General features: G+C 46.8%; 1 protein-coding gene across 2 annotated transcripts in view; it reads right to left on the bottom strand.

Annotated features, from left to right (window-relative positions):
* Positions 1-313: 313 nt before the first annotated feature.
* The window catches only part of LOC119966794 (myelin and lymphocyte protein-like), a 45,941-nt gene continuing 21,818 nt past the window's right edge, over positions 314-24,436 (bottom strand). The window contains exon 4 of one of the 2 annotated variants that reach the window (XM_038798772.1): positions 314-431. In XM_038798772.1, coding sequence (XP_038654700.1) covers positions 396-431 — 36 coding nt within the window. In that variant the 3' untranslated portion in view covers positions 314-395. Of the gene's footprint in view, positions 432-21,091; positions 22,254-24,436 lie in introns of those variants that run through there. The other variant, XM_038798771.1, reaches the window with a different exon arrangement.

Raw genomic sequence — 24,436 nt, 5'->3', positions numbered from 1 at the left:
CTGCTGGCATTGTTCTGCATTACAAGCCATCTGTTTAGACCACTGTACTAAATCAGTCCCTATTGAAACTCCACTTGAAAACAACTGCTCCTCTTAGAAGCGTATATAACTGTGAATCAGATATACAACCATTCTAATTCCCCGTTAAAAACCTTCTCCTCTTAAATGCTCATAAAACTGTCAATAAAACAAAGCACATAGGTAATTTCACAACTATGTAAACAATCCCTGTTGAGCTAAATCCTTTAGTGGGATTGGAACTCAGCCACATATTTAAAATATGTTTTTATTGCACATAGGGATAAACAAACCCTCAATACAATAGAATCTTTGAAGTTGCCTGACCAGATGGTTAGCCGAATGCTAATATTTTCAAAGGCTCAACAGATGCACTTTCAACCTTCCAGTCTTCCAAAGGCAGATGGTCTAGACTTTAAATCAATGTTAAAAATCAAAGCACAGTTTTCAGATATCACTTTTCAGTACAGTTGAATACAAAAGAACATTTTATCCAAAGATAAAGTACTCTAATGCTTGTGGAAATTTAAACATCAGGTCAATTTGAAAAATGAAATGAAAATCGCTTATTGTCACAAGAAGGCTTCAAATGAAATTACTGTGAAAAGCCCCTAGTCGCCACATTCCAGCACCTGTTTGGGGAGGCTGGTACAGGAATTGAACCGTGCTGCTGGTCTGCTTTAAAAGCCAGCGATTTCGGTCTGTGCTAAACCAGCCCCTATTTGTCACTTAACATTTAAGTGGGAAACCCTATGATCAACCATTGCTTCAAAACATACTTGATTTTTCATACACATTTACTTAATGATATTTGGCATTGGCAAGAACTTTTAAACCGATCTGTCAAAGGATTGTTGGATTCATGGCTTCTGCCAAGATACATGAGCTGACTAATCTGACATGCTCCACGCAGGCTTCAAAAACCTCACCTTGCTGAAGTTGTCACTTGGCAAGAAATTCACAATTCAGCAGGTATTTCAAAGGCTGGATCTGATGTCACTTTGAGTGAGCGTCGGTTCGCCACTTATCGATCAACGTGGAGGCTGGCAGTGGGAATTCGTAATGTAAAATCACAAAGAGCTCAACACTGCCACCATTGCAGTCAAGCAGCAAGCTGTGTTCAGCAAAGGCAGTGGCCACTAAAGGTACTGCTACTCAGATCTCAATTAGCTCGAAAGAGCTGGATGAAACTTTTTTTTAATTTAGAGTGCCCAATTATGTTTTTCCAATTAAGGGGAAATTTAATGTGGCCAATCCACCTAGCCTGCACATCTTTGAGATGTGGAGGTAGGACTCACGCAGACATGGGGAGAATGCACAAACTCCACACGGACAGCGACCCGGGGGCCGGGATCGAACCCGGCGCCGTGAGGCAGCAATGCTAACCACCGTGCCACCGTGCCGCCCGAGATCTAAGAAACTTGAATGGCTGCTAAAAAAGCATTAAGAAAGCTAAAGGATGACCACAAACCTTCTGCCACTCATTTGGAAAGCAATGGATCTCCAATCTGAATTTACATTGCGTCACAAAATGGTCGGATGCCATTCAATAAATGTTTTTTTTTGCACAAGTAAAATCAAACTGCCATGTATTACAGTAAACATGTCTGGGCAGCAACTAAGAGAAAGGAAGGAACAGGAAAGGAACAGAGTGCTCTTTGCAATTAATACACATTAGTCATCAGAATACTGTGAGCCAGGAAACAGGGAAGTCACAGATCAAGTATTGAAGAAGCAACAACAAGAGAGAGAGGCAGCCAATCTCAGGAAACTGCTCAACTAAAGATGAGGTTTTATTTTATTCATTTACGGGATGTGGGCTTCGCTGGTTAGGTCAGCATTTATCGGCCATCCCTAGTTGCCCTTCAGAAGATGTTGGTGACCTGCCTTCTTGAACCGCTGCAGTCCCTGAGGTGTAGATACACCCACTGTGCTGTTAGGGAGGGAGTACCAGGATTTTGCCCCAGCGACAGTGAAGGAACAGCGATATATTTCCAAGTCAGGATGGTGTGTGACTTGGAGGGGAACCTCCAGGTGGTGGGGTTCCCAGGTGTCTGCTGCTCTTGTTCTTCTAGATGGTAGTGGTCATGGATTTGGAAGGTGCTATCTAAGTGCTGAAGACAAAGCCAGTTTGTGCAAAAGATTGTTTTCTTCGTTGGACATTCCCAAGTTCTGGTCACTTAGGCCATACGCTGGATTTGGATACGCTGGTAATCACTGGCTGGATTTAAGCAATCATTGTTGTTTGGGAAATGGAGTGTACAGTTTAGGATTACGTGGGGACTAGATCAGTTTGGGTTTCCAGTCTTTCAGGGACTCAGTGTTTACTGTTACTGTGCCGAAGTATAAAATTGTTCTTTGTAGTGTTTCATTATCTTTCTTTAATAAATACTTTTATTGTTGTTTAATGAAAGAGAGGTTTGAATGCTCACTGCTACAGTCGATGTTTCTTACTAAAAAAAACACACCACGCGGAACCAGTGATTCCAGTTGGAACACTTTGCACACAACGTCTGGGGGGTTTCGTAACAATTGCTCCGTATTAGCTGTGCATTCTGCACCTCAACATTTCCAAGCCAGATAAGCAGGTTATGGTGATATGATCTGCATACCTGTCTGCCATTGGGCCAGAACGTCGGCTTACCATTGGCCCTGGTTGGTCATGTCCCTCTCGACCGATTGGCCGAGAGGCTGAGTTAACCACGCCTCCATTAACGAGGTATAAATGGTCAGACGCCTGACGATCGTCCTTTCCATTGTAGACGATCGCAGAGCTGTGTTCTAGTCTATTAAAGCTTGACTTTGGTAAAGCACTCGCCTCGCGTACAATTGATGGCACATCACAGGTCATTAAAGTTAAAATTGCTGCAGGCAACGAAGGCCTTCACAGACTAAGTATGTCAGGTAAATCTGACGACCGCCTTAAAAATCCAGAAGAAATATGGTCAACACTCGAAGATCAAGAGAAGCTCAATTTCAGAATACACCATCTAGAATTCATGATATTTCAGGCAACAGCTGACAGAGCCCACTGGTCAATTCATAGGTAATAATAATAATCTTTATTAGTGTCACAAGTAGGCTTACGTTAACACTGCAATGAAGTCACTGTGAAAAGTCGCCGCATTCCGCCATCTGTTCGGGTACACAGAGGGAGAATTCACAATGTCCAAATTACCTAACAGCACTTCTTTTGGGACTTGTGGGAGGAAACCGGAGCACCCGGAGGAAACCCATGCAGACACGGGGAGAGCATGCAGACTCCACATGGACAGTGACCCAAGCCAGGAATCGAACCTGGTACCCTGGAGCTGTGAAGCAACAGTGCTTACCTACTGTGCTACCCTGTTGCCCTGTGCTACCGTGCTGCAAGGACAAGGGGCGTGATTGGCATTTCACGGCAGCCGAGCTCTCCAACTGAATAATCGAGCGCATTGTAGCATCTACCCCAATGGAAACATTCTAGAAAGGCATCTTGGGCCAACCCAAAGGTTACACCATGGCAGCACTACTACAAAACAGATGTAAGTACAAAGCTGTGGTGAGGGGTAGACAACAGGTTATGCATAATTTGTCTGCCATTGACATTCTAACCGATATAGCCAAGCCTAGTAAACAACGCGGACAACGCGGCCTCACACATGCACCCAGTCATTGCCCAGCTTTTAATGCCAGGCATGTGGCACCAGAGGGCATTGGAAGCACCAATGCAGAAAGTAAAGGTTCAAACAAGTGGTTTGGCATCATGAGAATCCACAGGCCGGTGCTAGACAGGGACAGCATTCTGACCCTCCAACAGCACACACCAAATAGCGTAAAACCAAAATCCATGCAATGTCTAGCCAAGCTTTATGGTCAGCTGATAAGGATGACCAGACCATCAGGATGCAAATGGAGTCGAAAAATTCAGCATTGTGCACATCAGAGAATGTATCGGCAACAGTGCTACCAAGTCCTGGCCACCACCCAGATTAAATGCCCACAGATGAGGGATCAGAATAAACTACATGAAAAAACTGGATATCGGTGGAGTTCCAAACACTGAAATGTCATGATGTGGAGATGCCGGCGTTGGACTGGGGTGGGCACAGTAAGAAGTACACACTTCTGCGACTCAACCAACGTTTTCTACTTCATATGCTGCAGGAAAGGATGTCCCGAGGCATGGTACATTGGCGAGACTATACAGACGCTGCAACAATGGATGAACGGACATCGTGTGACAATCGCCAGGCAGGAATGTTCCCTTCCAGTCGGGGAACAGTTCAGCAGTGAAGGGCATTCAGCCCTTCGGGTAAACGTTCTCCAAGGCGGCCTTCAGGATGTACGACAATGCAGAATGGCATCATTGGCTTTGTCTATATAAGCTGTGTTTGTGTAACCTACCTCTTCACTCACCTGATGAAGGAGCATCGCTCCAAAAGCTCGTGATTCCAAACAAACCTGTTGGACTTTAACTTGGTGTTGTAAGACTGAAATGTGTTTACCCACAGAAGTGGAAAGTAATGATCCTTGCAACTAATGGCAAACTCACTGAGTTCAAAGACTCGGAGAATCATTGCATCCAAGCGTCACTTCAAACACTCACCCTGGCCACCCCAGGGATTTTATATTGTGGAATTGACAGGCCATGTGATCGTCGGCTTACCAGCATGCAAGGACCTGTCCTTGGTCACCATCCATGATATCGCTAAGCCAATTATGAGGATCACAGTTCGCAAAGAGCGTCATCGAAAACCCCATTCTTGCCGTGGGAGAAGATGCGGAACATCAGCCATCAGGCCACATGGCAATATTTGATATACCCTTTGTGAACTTGCAATCTTCATCATCTGGAACCAACGCGGAGTTGCTATTTGGCAGATAAATGCAGACAAATCTCCCTCGTCATTTCCCACTCTGCGTGGCTCGAAAAACAGGGGAAGCTGAAAGTTATAGAAGTCATAGAATTTACAGTGCAGAAGGAGGCCATTCGGCCCATCGAGTCTACACTAGCCCCTGAAAGAGCACCCTATCTGAGGCCACACCTCACCCCATCCCTGCAACCCAACCTGACCTTTGGACACTAAGGGGCAATTTAGTGTGCCCAATCGGCCTAAACCGCACATCTTTGAATTGTGGGAGGAAACCGGAGCACCCGGAGGAAACCGGAGCAGACACGGGGAGAAGGAGCAGACTCCGCACAGTGACCCAAGCCGGGAAGCGAACTGGGATCCCTGGTGCTATGAAGCAACAGTGCTAACGATTGGGCTGCGGTGCTGCCCAATGACTGGCATGGGGAATACTGATTACCCAAACTGAACATCGGACAGAAAGTTCCATTTCAACATTCAAGTGATGGCATCTGGAATTCAGCAGAAATCGCCAGTATGTGTCCAGAACCAAGATGGTATCAAGCACAAACACCCAATGGTAGGACAATGCGATGAAGCAGATGCCAAATCAGGACAATGCCACAAGTGGGTGGCACGGTAGCACAGTGGTTAGTACTGTTGCTTCACAGCTCCAGGTTCCCAGGTTCAATTCCTGGCTGCATGTTCTCCCCATGTCTGCGTGGGTTTCCTCCGGGTGCTCCGGTTTCCTCCCACAAGTCCTGAAAGGCCTGCTGTTAGGTAATTTGGACATTCTGAATTCTCCCTCTGTGTACCCGAACAGGCGCCAGAATATGGTGACTAGGGGATTTTCACTGTAACTTCATTGTAGTGTTAATGTAAGCCTACTTGTGACAAAATCAATTATTATTATTATCATACCAGAAACACCAAGTAATCCTATTACAACTAAGAACACGGTCTAAGATGCAACACAGACAAAGCATTCCTAACCAGCATGCTGAAAACATACAGCTGCCTCTAGCAAAGATTAAGTCTGGATGGATGAACATACCACTGTTGTATTTCAGAGATTTGTAAATTTATTTACCCGTGTTAAACTACACACCACATTGTTATTTTGCTTTGCTGTCATGTAAATGTTTTGATTGTTTAGAGGTAAACCTTTTGTTTTTATAAAAAGGGAGATGTTGTGATATGACAGCATGTACCTTTAAGGCATGTATCTTAAACTACTGTCAATCATCGCGGACGGCAGGATGGCACAGTGGTTAGCACTGCTGCCTCACAGTGCCAGGGAACCAGGTTCAATTCCAATCTTGAGTATATATCTGTGTGGAGTCTGCACATTCCCCCGTGGTGTGCGTGGGTTTCATCCGGGTGCTCCGCTTATCTCCTACAGTCCAAAGGTGTACAGGTTAGATGGATTGGCCATAATAAAATTGCCCCTTAATGTCCAAAGATGTGCAGATCAGGTGGATTGGCCATGATCAATGTACAGGGTTATGGGGACAGGATGGGGGAGTGGGCCAAGGTAGGGTACTGTTTTGGAGGGTTGGTGCAAACCTGATGGGCCAAATGGCCTCCTTTTGCACTGTAGGATTCTATGAATGACCACATCAACAGGATGTATTAAACTCATAACTTGTCAACAGTCTGTAAGCAACAGTACCTGGAGTAAGATGTGCATTTAATAGTCTCCAAGTGAATAATATCTGCGTAGAATCATCGAATTATACAGCACAGAAGGTGACCATTCAGCCCAACATGTCTGCACAGACTCCTGAAAAAACTGGCTGGTTTAGCACAGTGGGCTAAATTGCTGGCTTTTAAAGCAGACCAAGCAGGCCAGCAGCATGATTCAATTCCCTTACCGGCCTCCCCGAACAGGCGCCGGAATGTGGCGACTAGGGGCTTTTCACAGTAACTTCATTGAAGCCTACTCGTGACAATAAGCGATTTTCACTTTCACTTTTTTAGTTCCTATCTCCTAGCTCTCTAAATCCATCACTTTCAAATATATATCCAGCTCGCTTTTGAAACCTCCTATGGAATCCTCCTCCCCCACTCTCCCAGGCAGCGCATTCCAAATCCCAACCACTCTCAGAGTAAAGAAGTTTCTCCTCATCTCACTCCGAGCTCTCTTGCTGACCATCTTGAAATTGTGGCCTCTAGTCACTGACTTACCAACTAGTGGAAACGGAATATCCTTCTTTCGCCTGTCAACATTGTTCAGAATTTTGAACTCCTCAATAAGGTTGCCTCTTCATCTTCTCTGCTCCAAGGAGAACAAAACCAATTTCTCCAATCTTTCCTTGGATCTAAAATTCCTCATTCCTGGTGCAGCCACCTGGGGTGGCCACTGCCCAACACAAAATGGAAGATTGCAAGGAATGCAGGGAAAATGGACATGTTGTAAAGCAAACAGCTTGCAAAGCGCTTGTATATTGGGACGGCTGCAGAAACCAGTTTTGACTGTTGCAGAAACCAGGCAGCACTGTGAAAAGAAACCAGTTAACATACTAATGAGGCGATACCGGGCGATCCCCAGATACAATGGAAACAAGTTAAACACAGATCGATACATTCTATGGAAGGCCAGACCCTTTGGAGCCAGAGAAGCCCAAAACAATAAGTCCCAAGAACCGCCCCAGCGACCGAGGAACTGCCCCATGATTGGGGGGTTCAAACATAATCGATTGGGAAGAGACCCAATCGATTCCAAGCAGGTAAGGGAGTCCGCCCAAAGGGGTGTGGACCCCCTGGGACCTATAAAAGACAGGTCCCACACATGGTTCAGTCTCCTGTCTCCTGGCTCCTGTCTCTTGATCCAGCCTTCGGACGGCAGCCACCAACAAGTAAGTGCCACCCAACGACCGCTACCAGAGATAGGCACTCCTGACTCCCTTTTCAATTGATACCAACCTGAAGTCTGCAGACCAGAGCGGAGCACGAGGCCTTGTTCCCTGACCCAGCAGTTCCTTCGAGATAAGTATTAGTTATTTAGCGGTAGGAGTAAGTTTAATCCTTTTAGCGTGTGCATGGGTAGTTATTATAATTGTATTATAATAAACTCTAGTTGTTTGGACTTACTAATTGGTGTACGGTTTTATTGCTTTGAACTTCACCTTGAAGCTTGTGGCGGTGTCTTAACAGCACCTGGCGACTCCAGAGCTCAGAACAAGAAACAAAGCAAAATTGAGTGTTAAGCACACTCACCCAGAACGACCAACACTGGTATCATTCTAGTAAATCTCTTCTGCACCGTCTCTAGGGCTTGAACATCCTTCCTTAAAAAAGGTGCTCAGAACTGAACACAAACTCCAGATGTGGACTGACCAATGATTTGTAGAGGTGTAGCATCACTTCCCTACTTTTATACTCTATGCCCCTATTTATAAACCCAAGGATGCTGTAAGTCTTTTTAACAACTGTTTCCACTTGCCTGGCCACCTTCAGAGAATTATGTACTTGAACCCTGAGGTCCCCTTGCTCCTGTACTCCCCTCGAAGTTGTACCATTGAGCCTGTATTATCTCCCCATCCTGCTTCTCCCAAAATGTTTCTCATTTCTCTACATTGAAATCCATTGCCAGGTGTCTGCCCATTTGGTCAACTTGTCAATGTCCATCTGAAGTTCCTCAGCATCATCCTCACAATTCACTCTTCTACCTAGTTTAGCATCGTCTATAACTTTAGAGATTTTGCCCTGAGTACCCATCTCTAAATCATTTATGTGAATCAGAAAAAGCAAGAATCCCACACTGAGCCCTGGGGAACACCATTTTTAACTCGTCTCCAGTCTGAGAAATGCCCAACTATACCTACTCTCTCTTAGCCAACTTCTAATCCATGCTGCCAAGAACCCATCAATCCCAAACATTTTCAATTTGCGAACCAACCTGTGCCATGATGTCAAATTCTTTCTGGAAGTCCAAATATACAACATCCACTTCACTACCCTCATCTACTGCCTGTACCACCTCGTCAAAGATCTCAATTAAATTTGGCAGACATGACCGGCCCTTGACAAAGCCATGTTGACTGTCCAGTATTAAACCTATTTTTTCTCTAAGTGTACATTTATCTTATTTAGTCTTATCTTCAAAAACATAACCTACATTAATATTTTTCCAATCCTTGTATTTTCCAATCCTTGTATATGATTGGTACATTTATGTTGAAGGAGGGAAAAACATCGCCTCCTCTGTCAAATTGTCCACTGTTGTTGCATCTGGAAGGTGAGCCTTTCCGTATAATGTGGTATTCCTGAGGAGTTGGGCAATGGCACCAGCCAGCAGGCCACACTTTGACCTCTGAACCCAAGTTTGATTCCCAAGCAGGCAGATGAGATAAAAGTCTCTTTGCTTTCTCTGCTGGCGGGTGAACATTCTCTATGAATCCCATCCAGTCTGAGTGAGGAGGCATGACACAAGGTGGACTGAACAGGGCAGCTCGACCAAAAGGGCTGGAACAGGCACAAATGTGGGCTGAACCGCTTCCTTCTGGGAAGGGTCACCCCTGTGATTCTATGAAACCTCCCGTGACACATTCCCATTGACCTGTCCATCTCTCTCAAAAAGGTCATCAGAGTGGGAAATGAAAACACGGAGCAGCAGGTTTTGGGGACGGTGTGTGTTAATTGGATAACTGTTTCAAAGGGCTAACAAAGCCACAAAGGGGAATTTTCCTTCTCCTCCACCACCCCTCCCAAATTCGGCATGTTTTCCTGTGGTGAAAGCAGATCAGTACTGGCCAGCAGTGGGATCTCCCAATCCTACCGATGTCTGGGGTGTTTTGGATTGTTCGCCGGCCAAGCCGCAGGGCAATCTACTCTATGGGGGTCAATGGCAGTCAATTGGAAGATCCCGCTAGCAGGAATGGTCGGAAAATTCAACCCAATCTGTCCTAACTTTAGAAATTAGCTTCAGAATCCTTCCACCACTGGAGGCCACCGCTTTAGTTGCCCCAAATTCTGGAATATCTTCCAACACCTCACTTTCCTCATTTAAGAAGCTCCTTGAAACCTACCTCCATGATCAAGCTTTTGGCCATCTGATCTGACGTTTTAAAATTAATTTACGCGACGTGGGCATCGCTAGCTTGGCCAGCATTTACTGCCCATCCCTAGTTGTCTTTCAGCAGGTGGTGGTGAGTTGATATCTTGAACCGCTGCAGTCCTTGATGTGTAGGTACACCCACGATACTGTTAGGGAGGGAGCTCCAGGATTTTGACCCAGCGACAGTGAAGGGACGGCGATATATTTCCAAGTCAGGGTGGTGAGTGACTTGGAGGGGAACCTCCAGGTGGTGGGATTCCCAGCTATCTGCTGCTCTTGGCCTTCAAATGGGTCACGGGTTTGGAAGATGCTGCCTTAGGAACCTTGGTGAGATACTGCGGCACACCTTCTAGATGGTACACATGGCTGCCTCCGTTCGTTGGTGGTGGAGGTAGTGACTGTTTGTGGAAGGGGGAGCAATCAAGCGGCTGCTTTGTGCTGGATGGTGCCGAGCTTCTCAAGTGTTGGAGCTGCACTCACGCAGTTAAGTGGAAAGAGCTCCATCACTGCAAGCTTCCTAGCCTCTGACCTGCTCTTGTATTTATACGGGTAGTCCAGTTCAGTTTTGTGACTGAAGATTTGCAAGCTCGGTGCCGTTTGCAAGCCTCGGCCTTGCCATCACCGCAAGTACCTAGTTCCACATCGACAGCATTGCACGATCACCACCCGCCCTCCCTATCTCCATTGGCACTGAAACATTTATCTTTGCCCCTACTGTATCTAGAACCGCTTGCCGCCAATCAGACTTCTGACTGCAAGGTGATAGAATTGGATATATAAATCCATTGTCATTGCCCTGTTCAATGTCGGAGAATTGTTTTTCGCAAATATCCTTTCAAATATTTTAGCAGGAGACATGACATGGTGAAGGGTAGGCAGAAACTGGTAGTTAACTGGCCGTGGCAGAAATCGGCAGCTTACATCATTGCCAGTCCCACAGGAGTTTCCAGCACAGCCCGTTTGACAATGCACAAAGAAATGGCAGGTTTTGACTAAAATGAAAATGGGCCAGTATCGCTACATGGCAGAGTGTGCGGCTGGGATGGGCTGCAACGGAAGTGGGCTAGGTAGGGACCTTGTAAAAAAAAAGATAAATAGGGCTATAAAGAAATATTACAAATCAACGAGATAAAAGCAAATTACTGTCGATGCTGGAATCAGAAACAGAAACAGGATTAAAATTTCTGGGAAGAGAAAAGTAATGTAAAAGGTGAAATAAAGCACGAGCAATATAAAAATTAATTCCCTGTTGCAGTCATGTCGAAACTGATAAGAAACAGGAGGTAGGATTTGGAAAATATAAATTGAGCAACAGAAAATACATAAAAGCAATAAAGAGGGTCCATGATAGAAATGTTAATAAAATAATAGTAATCTAGAGATACACCTCCTGCTGCCTTAGGAAAGCGGGCAGTATAATCAAAGACCCCTCCCAACCGGCTTGTTCACTCTTCCAAAATCTTCCATCGGGAAGTGGGAACAAAAGTCTGAGAACATGCAGGAACAGATTCAAAGACAGTGGGCGAAATTCTCCGCCCCCCACGACGGGTGGGAGAATAGCGGGAGGGCCTTCCCGACATTTTTGCCGCCCTCCCGCTATTCTCCCCCCCCCCCCCCCCCCCCCCCCCCCCCCCGCCGAAGTCCCGACCCGAATCGCTGCCGCCGTTTTTTTTACGGCCGGCAGCGATTCTCAGCTGTTAGATGGGCCGAAGTCCCAGCCCTTTACGCCGTTTTTACGAACGGCAAACACACCTGGTCTTGACGTTCGTAAAAACGGCGTGACTAACTCGCTATTAATAACCATGGCACCGATTGGCACGGCCGTACCACGATTTTCGTTAAGCCCGTCTTGCCGGAGCCTACGGCATCGGGCTGCTAGCCCCGACCGGGGACCAGAATCGGTCCCCGGTCGGGAAGGGGCGCTCTGCCGTAAAACCCGCCCGGGTTTTACGCCAGCTTTACGATCTCTCCCGTTTTGGGAGAATCTCGCCCAGTTTCTTCCTCGCTGTTACCAGGCCCTTGACTGACCCTCTTAGGGACTGAACTGATCTCTTCACACATCTTCTCTACTGTTGTAGCACTACACTCCGTATGCTTCACCCGATGGCTATGTATCTACATTGTGTATTTATGTATGTTCTATGTTTTTCATGTACGGACCAATCTGTCTGGACTGTACACAGAACAATACTTCCTACTGCACCTCAGTACACATAACAATAAATAAAATAAAATCATCAAAATCGAAAGGAGTTAGAGTAAAGATGACACTACAAAATGAAACAGATACTGGGGTGTGTTGTGTTCCGTGTTCTTGTCCAGCAATGAACTACAGAACTGCTGATGATTTACAAGAACTAGGATTTATTAATGTGCATTAATGATCTGATACAGACCAAGTTATCATTGAGTTACTTTACACTCTTCTGGAACTACCCTTATGCACGACTGTCCCCATATACGCCTTACAACCTTCTGGCGCTAGCCGGATGTCCCCTCATTTATATCTGACACCACCTGTTGGTGGGAGGTCACACTGCTGAGCACATGGATATGGGCCGCAGTGGTTATCATTGTTAATTCACAGCGCCAGGGTCCCATTTCGGTTCCCGGCTTGGGTCACTGTCTGTGTGGAGTCTGCACGTTCTCCCCGTCTCTGTGTGGGTTTCCTCCGGGTGCTCCGTTTCCTCCCACAAGTGCCGAAAGGCGTGCTCTCAGGTAATTTGAACATTCTGAATTCTCCCTCAGTGTACCCGAACAGGCGTCGGAATGTGGCGACTCGGGGATTTTCACAGTAACTTCATAGCAGTGTTAATGTAAGCCTAGTTGTGACAATGAAGATTATTATTATTAATATAATCTATAGGCATATCAGCACAGGGTGAATTCTCTGCCGGCAGGAATCTCCGTTCTGCCAGCAGTGCACCCCCGCCCAAGGGTTTTCCCTGCTGCATGGGGCGACTGCAATGAGAAATCCCATTGGTCAGCGGCGGGACAGGAGAATCCGGCTGCCAGCGATAGCGCGTCACCGAGAAACAGGTGACCGGGGAGGCAGAGAATTCACACCACTTTGTGGAAAAATGCTGCTCTGTCTTGTTGAGAAATAAATTCACCACAGAAAACCAGGCCGAACTGTTAATGGGGAAGCCAACAGACAAAGACATGTTGGTGCTGGTGCTTCAGAAACCCCAAAGTGAAATAATAATATCTAGGCAGCTCCTACACAGCCCGTCCGAATTCAGCGCTGACTGATGGGGTACTAGCCAAGAGCACCCTGCGTGTGCTGGAAGCATCCAGAGTTAGTGGATCATGCCAGTCAATCTCTCAGGCTGATGTGGCCACACGATCTGCCATGTGGACTGCACAGAGCTGGTGCAGAATTTTTGGAAAAACCTTAGTTCTGCTCTTCGAGGAGTTTCCCTATTTTTTGGATTTTGAAAGGAGTGATTCACCATCTGGATAAGCAGGGTGGAAGGGTGCCCTGTCAGGTGGGGTCTATAGTTACAGACCTATTTGAAATGTAACGTGTCAGGGAAATGGAGGCCATGATGTGGAGATGCCGGCGTTGGACTGGGGTGAGAACAGTAAGAAGTCTTACAACACCAGGTTAAAGTCCAACAGGTTTGTTTCAAACACGAGCTTTCGGAGCACTGCTCCTTCCTCACCTGAGGAAGGAGCAGCGCTCCGAAAGCTCGTGTTTGCAACAAACCTGTTGGACTTTAACCTGGTGTTGTAAGACTTCTTACAGGGAAATGGAGGAAACAGCTGCGTACAGAGCGAAGCAAACTAAATCGGCAATATATGGTCATAAGATGTAGGATCAGAATTAGGCCATTTGGCCCAATGAGTCTGCTACCCTATTAGATCATGGCTGATCTCATCCTGGCTTTAATTCCACCATCCTGCCCATTCTCCGTATCCCGTCAACCCATTACCAATTGAAAATCTGTCTAACTCCTCCTCATGGTCCACAGCCCATGTCTGTTCCACCGAGGTGACAGAGGCTGGACTTATTAGGAAAGGGAGCTTTATTATCCTCTCACTGGTCAGCGGCAGAGGTCAGAATGCCTGCTATTCTGGCAGCAGGCTCAACACCTTCACCCTGCGGGAGTCAGTGGAACCCACCATCATCTTTCTGCCAGGCGAAGAAGCAGCGGGCGACAAGGGATATCTTCAGTACACCTGGTTACTGACTCTACTGCATCACCTGCCCGTGTAAGGATACCACACCTCCAACAGCAGCCATGCTGCAACTAGAAAGGTCAAGGAGCGAACCGGCACATCGTGAAGCATTGGCACTGCTGCTTGGCCCATCTGGGGGCGGACCAGGCCAAGGCTCACCAGACCATGTGCCCAAGTTCACCAAGGTCTGCTGCATCCCGCACAACCTGGAGTGTGGGCCTTTCCAGCAGGAATTCAGAGAGGAGGACAAGAAGGCAGGCGAGGTGGAAGAAGGGAGGGGGCACTGGGATTACTTTGCTCTGGACTGGCTGTTCATTCACGGATTGTCACACTCAATCAGTCTGCCGTGTTCCATCACAGCCGCATTTAAGTCATAAAAGCTGCCAACAAAAAAAAACGAACAACTTTATCCAGCAATAGATGGAATAATGCATTCAAAACTGAAACATTCTCTTAGTGCCTGTCTTCCCTGGGACTTTGCCTCTCCTAGTTCCCTCACACAGTGGTACCTCAGTGGCTGCAGCCAGGCTGGGCGAAGGATGATAGCTTACACTGGGGAAGGCTGCAAATGGCCTTGTTGTATGACCTTGAGCAACTCTCGTCCTTGAGAGGGGCCAATGTCTGACTGGACCACCTTGCTGTGGGTGGCAACAATCGCGGCTGGTCGGCTGAGCGGCAACAGCAAGGGCACAGGCGAATTGCCTGTCAGGCCTACCCGGATGCTGCCATTTTCCTGAGCGAGGTCCAGTAGGTTTGTGCGACACAGAGCCACTGGAATTCACCTCAGGCCGAACCTGCCACCACAGCTTTAATACCCCTCTGTCCAGTCTGAGGCCGCATGGCCCCAAATGTAGGTCTCATGGGGACGCATGGGCTAGCTTTTCTCATTTTGGATTTATTTATATTACTGAATTTAAATTCTCCAGCTGCTGAAGGGTATTTGACCTCATGTGTTCCAGATCATTAGTCCAAGTCTCTGGATTACTCGTCCACTAACATAACCATTAATGTTATGGCACAGTGGCACAGCGGATCACTAGACTGGTACAGAAGGTGAAGTTGCATGGGGTCAGAGGTGAGCTGGCAAGATGGATACAGAACTGGCTCGGCCATAGAAGGCAGAGTGTCGCAATGGAACGGTGCGTTTCTGAATGGAGGGCTGTGACTAATGGCATTCCTCAGGGATCAGTGTTGGGACCTTTGCTGTTTGTAATATATATATAAATGATTTGGGGGAAAATGTAACTGGTTTGATTGGTACGTTTGTAGACGACGCAAAGGTTGGTGGAATTGCGGATAGCGATGAGGACTGTCAGAGGATACAGCAGGATATAGATCAGTTGGAGACTTGGGCAGAGAAATGGCAGATGGAGTTTAATCCGGAAAAAAGTGAGGTAATGCATTTTGGAAGGTCTAATACAGATGGGAAATACAGTAAATGGCAAAATCCTCAAGAGTCTTGATAGGCAGAGGGATCTGGGTGAACAGGTGCACAGATCACTGAAAGTGGCAACGCAGGTGGAGAAGGTAGTCAAGAAGGCATACAGCATGCTTGCCTTCATCAGCTGGGACTGGGGAGATGTGGAAGGTGGGATAGGGGTTATTTATTTATTTATTTAGATTGGTTTTTTTGTGATCAGGTTTGGGTGGTAGTGCGGGTTCAGGTAAATCGCAGGCCTCGTGCGGGGCCATCATACTGGTGTGAGAACCATAAAATAGTAGGGATGTGGGGGACAAGGGGGTGTGAGGAGGGCAGGGTTTTGAATATTTCTTCCTTTTGGTTTAGCCTGAGGAGGGGAGGGGGGGAAATGGGGGGGGGGGGGGGGGGGGGGTAGGGGGTTAACGGGGAAGCTGATCGTGTGAGTAATGTTAGGATACTGAGATATAGAGGTCGGTGGCAGTGGATGCCTTGGGGAGCCCCAAAAGGGCGTGGCTTGATGACCTGGGCTCTTTGGCTCAAGCACAAATATGACTGATTGAGAAGGGGGAGTGGGGCAGGTGCCCACTCACTCGATTGGAATGTCGAGGGCCTGAATAGACCAAAAGGTCGCGCATATTTGCTCATCTGAAGAACATTGTACGTACTGTGTACATTCCCTTGACCGCAGAAAAATACTTTTCACTGTGACAATAAGTCTCAATATCAATATATATCTCCAAGAAACTCATTTAAAGGTGGCAGACCAGATAAGACTGAGAAGGGGGTGGGTTTGTCAGGTTTACCACTCAGGATGTGATATGAAGGCAAGAGGGGTGGCCGTGTTAATAGGTAGGAGGGTGCCTTACTCAATGAAGAGGTTCATTGCTGATCTGAGTGGTAGATTTGTGTTGGTGAGCAGGCAGCTTGCACATTCTCCCCATGTCTGCGAGGATCTCACCCACCCCCCCCCCCCAACCCCCCCCCCCCCCCCCCCCCAACCCCCCAACCCCCCACGACCCAAAGATTTGCAGGGTAGGTGGATTGGCCACGCTAAATTGCCCCTTAATTGAAAAAATAATAATTGGGCACCCTAATTTTTTTTAAATACATCAAAGTCTGTGAGTAAGCTCACCCTCAAAAATGGTCAGACCTGAAGTTAGAAATTTGAGATAGAGCTGGCAAATGCATCGTAATCTCTTTGCTGCGAAATTGCCTTGAGTGGAGAAGGCTCGGAGACACTTCTCTAACCCTTCCACAAGTGCTATCAGAACCATTTAAAGAGGCAGACTGGGGCCTGAGTTGAATGCATCATCTAAAAGACTTCCCTGACAACGCAGTACATATTGGAATAAAAGTATCAGTCTTTCTAAATCATTATACTCAAGTTCCAGAGTGAGTCCTAAAGCTCCACCCCTGATGCCTCAGAGTTTGGAATATGACTAACTGAGCAATGTTACCCTCCATTGAAGTGCAATATTTTGTGGTCCACTTGCAGGTCACTTTCTGCAGCGGAAATGTAGAGCGAGTGGACGACTGCAGCACATTGGTTAGCACTGTTGCTTCACAGTTCCAGGGTCCTGGGCTCGATTCCCGGCTTGGGTCACTGGCTGTGCAGAGTCTGCATGTTCCCCCCGTGTCTGCGTGGGTTTCCCCCGTGTGCTCCGGTTTCCTCCCACAAGTCCTGAAAGACGCGCTGTTCGGTAATTACGACATTCTGAATTTCCCTCGGTGTACCTGAACAGGCGCCGGAATGTGGCGACTAGGGGCTTTTCCCAGTAACGTCATTGCAGTGTTAATGTAAGCCTACTTGTGACAAGAAAGAAGGTTTTTAAAAAAAAGAATAGTCACACCACGGGACCCAAAACCATCCTCACAAACATGACCCAGAAACATCCACACGTGCAAAACATAGTCAAACAGTTTAATGTGACGTTCTCAGTGAATTCTCTTTGCTGTTGTCAGAGTCCGTAGCAATTGTGTTGCAGTGAATGTTTCTGTAATATAAGCACTCGAAGAGGATCATCATAAAAGGCGAATAAAGTCGGATCACAGAGCTTTCAGCTATAAATGCCTTAGCTTGTGATCTCTTATCTAAGTTAAAGGAGTGTTCAGGATGCGGTCAGACCTGTTCTGTGGAATGCTTTGTGTGTGTCAACCGTGCTTTTTGCTCTTGGGAGTAAATTCTGCAACAGTACAAGTTCAGCTTTTGGGATATCAGTATGATTAATGTGAATTTAGAGAGCAGTCTTAGCACTGTCTTAGATAAGTACGTCTTACCAAAGAGTGCGATGTCGCAGTCCAGTGTACAGGACAGATGCACAACCATTTCCTCAGCTTGGCTGAGTTGACCACTCTGCTTATTGGCTGAGAAGGCTATGAATTTGTGATGCGTATTTTAGGACTTCAACACATAGAATCACAGAAGAATCCCTAGAATGCAGAAGGAGGCCATTCGGCCTATCAAGTCTGTACCAACCCTCTGAAAGAGCACCTCGGACCCTGGAGCTGTGAAGCGACAGTGCTAACCACTGTGCGACCGTGCCGCCCACTCCACCAATTCACCACGGGTCGGGGACGGGAAATTCCAGCCTTTGACTCGCAACATGGCAGGCCGTTTGGCGCTTTGGAAATATTGAATCCTGTTTCCTGACCAGCTGAGTCATTCTGGCGGAGATCCCATCTGAATGGTGTGAAGTTAACGGAAAATGTGACATCTTGATGTTCACAGATGCCTCAGTCATTTGATGCAGAGAACCGCCAGCTTTGTCTGACTGCAACAGAGTCCACAAATAACAGCAACCCATTGAGAAAGTAAAAAGATAAGAGGTCACAGTGTCGCATTAACAGACACCTCCCAAAGCCCACTAACAATCTCAAAGTGCATGTCCAGCTCGAGGCTAAAGGAGTGCAGATGCTGCAAATTCCTCAGATAGGATTTTTTATGGGGAGGGTGGAGTGGGAAGTTATGCAGTAACAGAGTAATCTATCAGTCCCTTACACTTATTAACATTCCTTTGTGGGGAAGCAGGGCTAGTGTCAGAGAATTAAGTGGTGAAGAATGAGGCCTGGAGGCTGGGCCTCAGCTTTGAAAGGAGGTGACTTGAGCCTCTAATTTCAAAGGCGCAGGGTGTCGTAACTGGGGGCTCGAGCTGCGCTGGGGAATCCTGCCGAACGTCCCCTCCTAAGAATAGAATACAGTGCAGAAGGAGGTCATTTGGCCCATCAAGTCTGCACCGACCCTTGGAAAGAGCCTCCAACCTATCCCCATAACCCAGTAACCCCACCTAATATTTTGGCTACGAAGGGGCAATTTAGCATCGCTAATCCACCTAACCTGCACATCTTTGGATTGTGGGTGGAAACCGGCGGCCCAGAGGAAACCCACGCAGATACGGGGAGAAAGTGCAAACTCCACATAGACAGTTTCCCGAGGCTGGAATTAGAACCTGTAATGGAAACCATTCTTAAACTATGATTTAAATCGCAAACTTCGGATGGTTCCGACTGCCTTATCTAAGTTTTTACCCAGGAAAAATAAGAAGTAAAACTAGTTCGATCTCCTGGGTATCTGCAGAGTACTGATCCCTCCTAAAAACCCCACCGGACTCTCCTAACCCATTCCAAACCTTCTTTGTGACATTTCATCTTATGTCTGCCTCCATTCCCACCCGCAACAGGACCTATAAATCCTGCCCCATAGATGTAATTTAATTGTATAAATTAAACTTTTATCTTTTAGGGTATGTTTTGTTTTGTATCATACCAAACACGCCTTTGAATACTTCCTTCTGTTATTCTGTGGGGTTGCCTATTAATAGTTCCTCTCAATTTAGTGTATCAGCTAATTTGTCATCTCATCAATGCTTGCCTAATTAAATTTATAATCTTGGGTTGTAACCCTTCCTTCTCCTTCTCCAGTATAATATGAATTTCAATTATATTATGATCACTGCTTTTTAGATGTTCTATTACAGTTAGGTACTTTAATGATCCTAGTTCATTATTCATCATTCTCACCTCAAAGCCAGAAGTTGGTGGTTTAACGACCCTCTCCAGAGACCCGAGCATCAAATTTAAGCTGACAATTCAGTGCAGCACTGATGGAGCGCTGGGCCATTGGAAACCCTGGCCAGGATTCACCGATATCGCGGCCAAGTGTTGACGCCGGCGTCAATGGGCCTCCAGGCCCAATAACCCTCCTCTTCTTTGTGGGCTAAAACGGCGTCGGAGTGCTGTGCACTGCTCCGGCACCGAAAGCCAGCCCTACACGGCCGGCGCGGGTCCACACATGCACGCCATGGCCGTCTCTGCATTTGCGTGGTTGCCATCTCCGCGTCGGCCACCGGGCAACATGGCGGAGCCCTACAGGAGCCCGGCACGGAGGAACATAGGCACCCCCCGGAATGAGCGCGCCCGTCGATCGGTAGCCCCCGACCGCAGGCCGGGTCACCGTGGTTCCCCCCCCGGAGTCGGATCCCCCTAATTTCCACCAGGATGGCCCCCCGAAGCCAGAACGGCAAGGTCCCACCGGGTAGGACCATATGTGTACCATGCCGGTGGAACTCGGCGGGCACTCGGCCCGTGAAGCGCAGAGAATCGCCACGGCCGATTGGGGGCACGATTGGCACCGAATTCTCCGGTCGCCGGAGAATCGGTGACCCGGCATCAGAGCAGCCTGGCGGGATTCTGGCGGGATCCTCGCCCACCCGCCCCAGCGATTCTCCGGTCCAGCCCTGGCTCGGAGAATCCTGGCCCCCCTGCCTTTCCCAGGCTTCATCTGGCCTCAAGTTGACATGAAAGATCCCAAATTGTTTTGAAAAATTGCCCTGCCCAATATTTCTTCTTCAAGAGAATCACCAACAGAAACAGAGTCCCTGATCATTCTCACACAGCTGTTTGTAGGGTTTTGCCGTGTGTAAATTGGCTCCCGCATTACAAAAGTTACTACACTTGAAAAGTACTTCATTGGTTGTCAAGTGCTTTAGGGCATCCTGAGATTTTCAAATATTATTTTTTGTTAATAAATCAAGAGTACCCAATTCATTTTTTTCCAATTAAGGGGCAATCTAGTGTGGCCAATCCACCTCCCCTGCACATATTTGGGTTGTGGGGGTGAGACCCACACAATCACGGGGAGAATGTGCAAACTCCACACGGACAGTGACCCAGGGCCAGGATTCGAACCTGGGACCTCGGCGCCGTGAGGAAGTAGGGCTAACCCACTGCGTGCTGCCTGGAGATTTTCAAATATAAATGTAGTGTGGGTTTTTCAACGGCGGAGGTCTTTGGCAGTTGGCGGGGTCTTTCGGTTTACCTCTGCCCACGCCGTTTCACGTGACTCGCCTGTACATCTCTGGGGAACCTGCCGCGAGCAGGGTTGATCTTCAACGGGACCGGAATATCACCGCCAGCGGGAAGGGCCGGATAATCCCGCCCACAAGCTTTTTCTGTCTTGCAATCTGATTGTTCACTACTTTGTAATTTCGCATCAATAATTTCTATTTTATGAAGGATAAGAAGGGGAAAAGAATCTGGAGGTAGGATGAACAGCAAACAATGCATTAAATTTGGCAACACAGCTTTAAAGAATATATTTTATTTAAAAAGTAAGGGAAAGCAAAGAAAATGTTTTCCACATGAGGCAGCAAGCTTTTTAAAGGGAGGATATTTAACACAAGTCGGCTATTCTTAGAACAAAGGCACAAGTCTATACGACAAAATATCAAATCGTTGCAAATCAATTAAAGAAAATAAATGGTAGATTCCCATATTCTTGAAAAGTAAAAACTAGCAAAATAATGTTATCATAAATGCAAGGACACCGGTTGAAACTACAGACTGTTTTTTCTCTTGAAATGTAAAAATTCTCCCGGATGAACTATGTGGAAGAAATAATTGCACGGCACTTTTTTAGGTTTTCATTCCACTCATATTAATGCAAAGAATATCAGGTAGATTGCTTTTCGGGAAGTGAACTTTCATTTTTATATAATTTTAAAGTACCCAATTCTTTTTTTTTCCCAATCAAGGGGCAATTGTAGCGTGACCAATCTGCCGAGCCTGCACATCTTTGGGTTGTGAGGTGAGACCCACGCAGACACGGGGAGAATGTGCAAACTCCACACGGACAGTGACCCAGGGCCGGGATTGAACCTGGGACCTCAGCACCGTGAGGCAGCTGTGCTAACCGTTCCACCCCTGAAGTGAACTTTCCTAACCTGTTTTCCTTTATCCAAGGTACCCTTCATGCACTGACAGTACGAGAGGAAAACACACCGTAATATGTTGCTCAAACCATCCTTCTAGTCTCTGGGATTACAAGATTGGCCAGCCATTGGGAACTCTTACTGCAATCACAACTCAAGAGAAGTTCATCCGCACAAAACTCTTCAGAATGAAGCAACTTCAAAAAGTGTTTACATGATTTCCTGACTTTTCAAATGCTTCAGTGAGAGGTCTGTAGGAATTAATGCACTCCTTTACACAGGTAAATAGTAAATGAAATATATTTGCTATTTTGTAACCCTAGTTATAAATAAACACTGTAATTACAGTTGCAATGAGAATGATGTAAAACTACACCATGGAAAGAGCATTCAGCAATTTTGCGGAGGAGGCAGAAATCTTCTCGAAGAATGTGGGAATTCGCTGCTTGTCTTGACGTTCATGAGGAGGTCTTCCATCTCAATATTGAGAATATCGCATGTATTGCGTAAAGTAAGGTAGCCACAAATGCAAACAACTGCAACAACAAGACACAAGAGTGTTGGACAGAAAAATCATATCTTAATAAGGAAGCCTTTCTCAGAACTGATTTCTGCCATTTTAGAAATGAACTTCGAGCTGCACTTTGATCTGCGCCTAGAAATATTCTTCTGATAATTTCCAACTCAGGAAAACAGTCAAATTGTTCTGGGGTTTGCTCAGTGGCCCCCAGGCCTCACGGATTTGCCTTGAAAAATTGCTTATTGTCACGGGTAGGCTTCAATGAAGTTACTGTGAAAAGCCCCTAGTCGCCACATTCCGGCACCTGTTCGGGGAGGCTGGTATGGGAAACGAACCGTGCTGCTGGCCTGCCTTGGTCTGCTTTAAAAGCCAGCGATTTAGCCGAGTGAGCTAAACCAGCCCCTTGTGAGCTAAACCAGCCCCTTTGTGCCGGCTTTGACCCTATTCTCAGTTAGCTGATGGTACTAAGGGTGTTATAATAATAATCTTTATTGACACAAGTAGGCTTACATTAACACTGCAATGAAGTTACTGTGAAAAGCCCCTTGTCGCCACACTCCGGCACCTGTTCAGGTACACAGAGGGAGAATTCAGAATGTCCAAATTATCTAACAGCACGTCTTTCGGGACTTGTGGGAGGAAACCAGAGCACCCAGAGGAAACCCACGCAGAAACATGGAGAGTGTGCAAACTCCGCACAGACAGTGATCCAAGCCGGGTATCGAACCTGGGACCCTGGTGCTGTGAAGCAACAGTGCTACCCACTGTGCTACTGTGCTTAATGCAGGTGCTTCAATTATGCTCCGAAGAGGTTCAGAGAAGGTTCCTTCTGTCATAATATGCAGGCACACACACACATATAATGATATACAGACAAGCAACTAATAGACACAGAGAACAGGACATGACCAATAAGCAGGCAGGACACTCAGGGGTGGGATCTGACTATAAAAGACACAAGGCACTCACGCTCCGCCTCTTTCCACTGATGAACATCTAGAGAGTCAGTCAAGGGTGTTGTTTAAATCTCAATCCTCCATCACTTGGCTAAGAGCTAATCTGGTTCAGTCAGACAGAGTAACCACACTTAAGTTAGCAGAGAGTCGAACTCACAGAGAACTGTGCTAACTGTGCTATTAGTTCAATAAACCTGATTGAACGAACTTCAAGGTCTGGAGTATCTTTCTGATCTAAGCTGCACCCTGTTGCAGCCAGTGTTAGACCAGTATACCTAACACAACAATCCCCACTATATGCATACTCAGATCTTCTTCTGCACTGTAATGGATGATATGAGATGCCTGTGGTCATCAGAGGGAGAACATAGAGAATAGGAGCAGGAGAAGACCATTTAGCCCTTCGAGCCTGCGCCGCCATTCATTATGATCATCACTGATCATCAAACTGAATGGCCTAATCCCACCTTCCTCCCCATAGCCTTTGACATCAGTTGCCCCAAGAGTGATATCTAACTCCTTGAAAACATATGTTTTGGCCTCAACTGCTTTCTGTGTTGGCAGATTCCACAGGCTCCCCACTCTCTGCGTGAGGAAATTTCTGCTCATCACAGTCCTACGTGGTCTACCCCTATCCTCAGACTGTGACCACTGGTTCTGCACACCCCCACCATCGGGAACATCCTTCCTGCAGCTACCCTGTCCAGTCCTGTTAATAATTTTATCGGTTTCTATGAGATCTGAACTCCAGCATATATAATCCTAACCGACTCAAACTCTCCTGATATGTCAGTCCCGTCATCCTAGGAATCAGTCTGGTAAATCTTTTGCTGCACTCCGAGCAAGAACATCCTTCCTCAGATAAGGAGACCAAAACTGCACACAATACTCCAGGCGTGTCCTCACCAGGGCCCTGTATGATTGCAACAAAATTTGACTGGGTATCATGCCCTCATTATCATCTTCTCTACCCACTTTCTTACCTGAAGCTGTTAGCGTAGCATATATCAATCATACAGCATTGACGATGAGGATCAAGACACAGAAATGACTGGGTTGAAAGTTGAACAATAGAACATTACAGTGCAGTACAGGCCTTTCGGCCCTCGATTTTGCGCCGTACTATGAAACCAATCTAAAGCCCATCTACACTATTCCATTATCATCCATATGTTTATCCAATGACCATTTAAATGTCCTTAATGTTGGCGCGTCCACTACTGTTGCAGGCAGGGCATTCCAC

The sequence above is a fragment of the Scyliorhinus canicula genome, chromosome 6 (genome assembly GCF_902713615.1).
Source record: "Scyliorhinus canicula chromosome 6, sScyCan1.1, whole genome shotgun sequence".
NCBI lineage: Eukaryota > Metazoa > Chordata > Chondrichthyes > Carcharhiniformes > Scyliorhinidae > Scyliorhinus > Scyliorhinus canicula.
The sequence above is the reverse complement of the archived record's forward strand: the minus strand, read 5'-3'. Positions and strand labels throughout refer to the sequence as shown.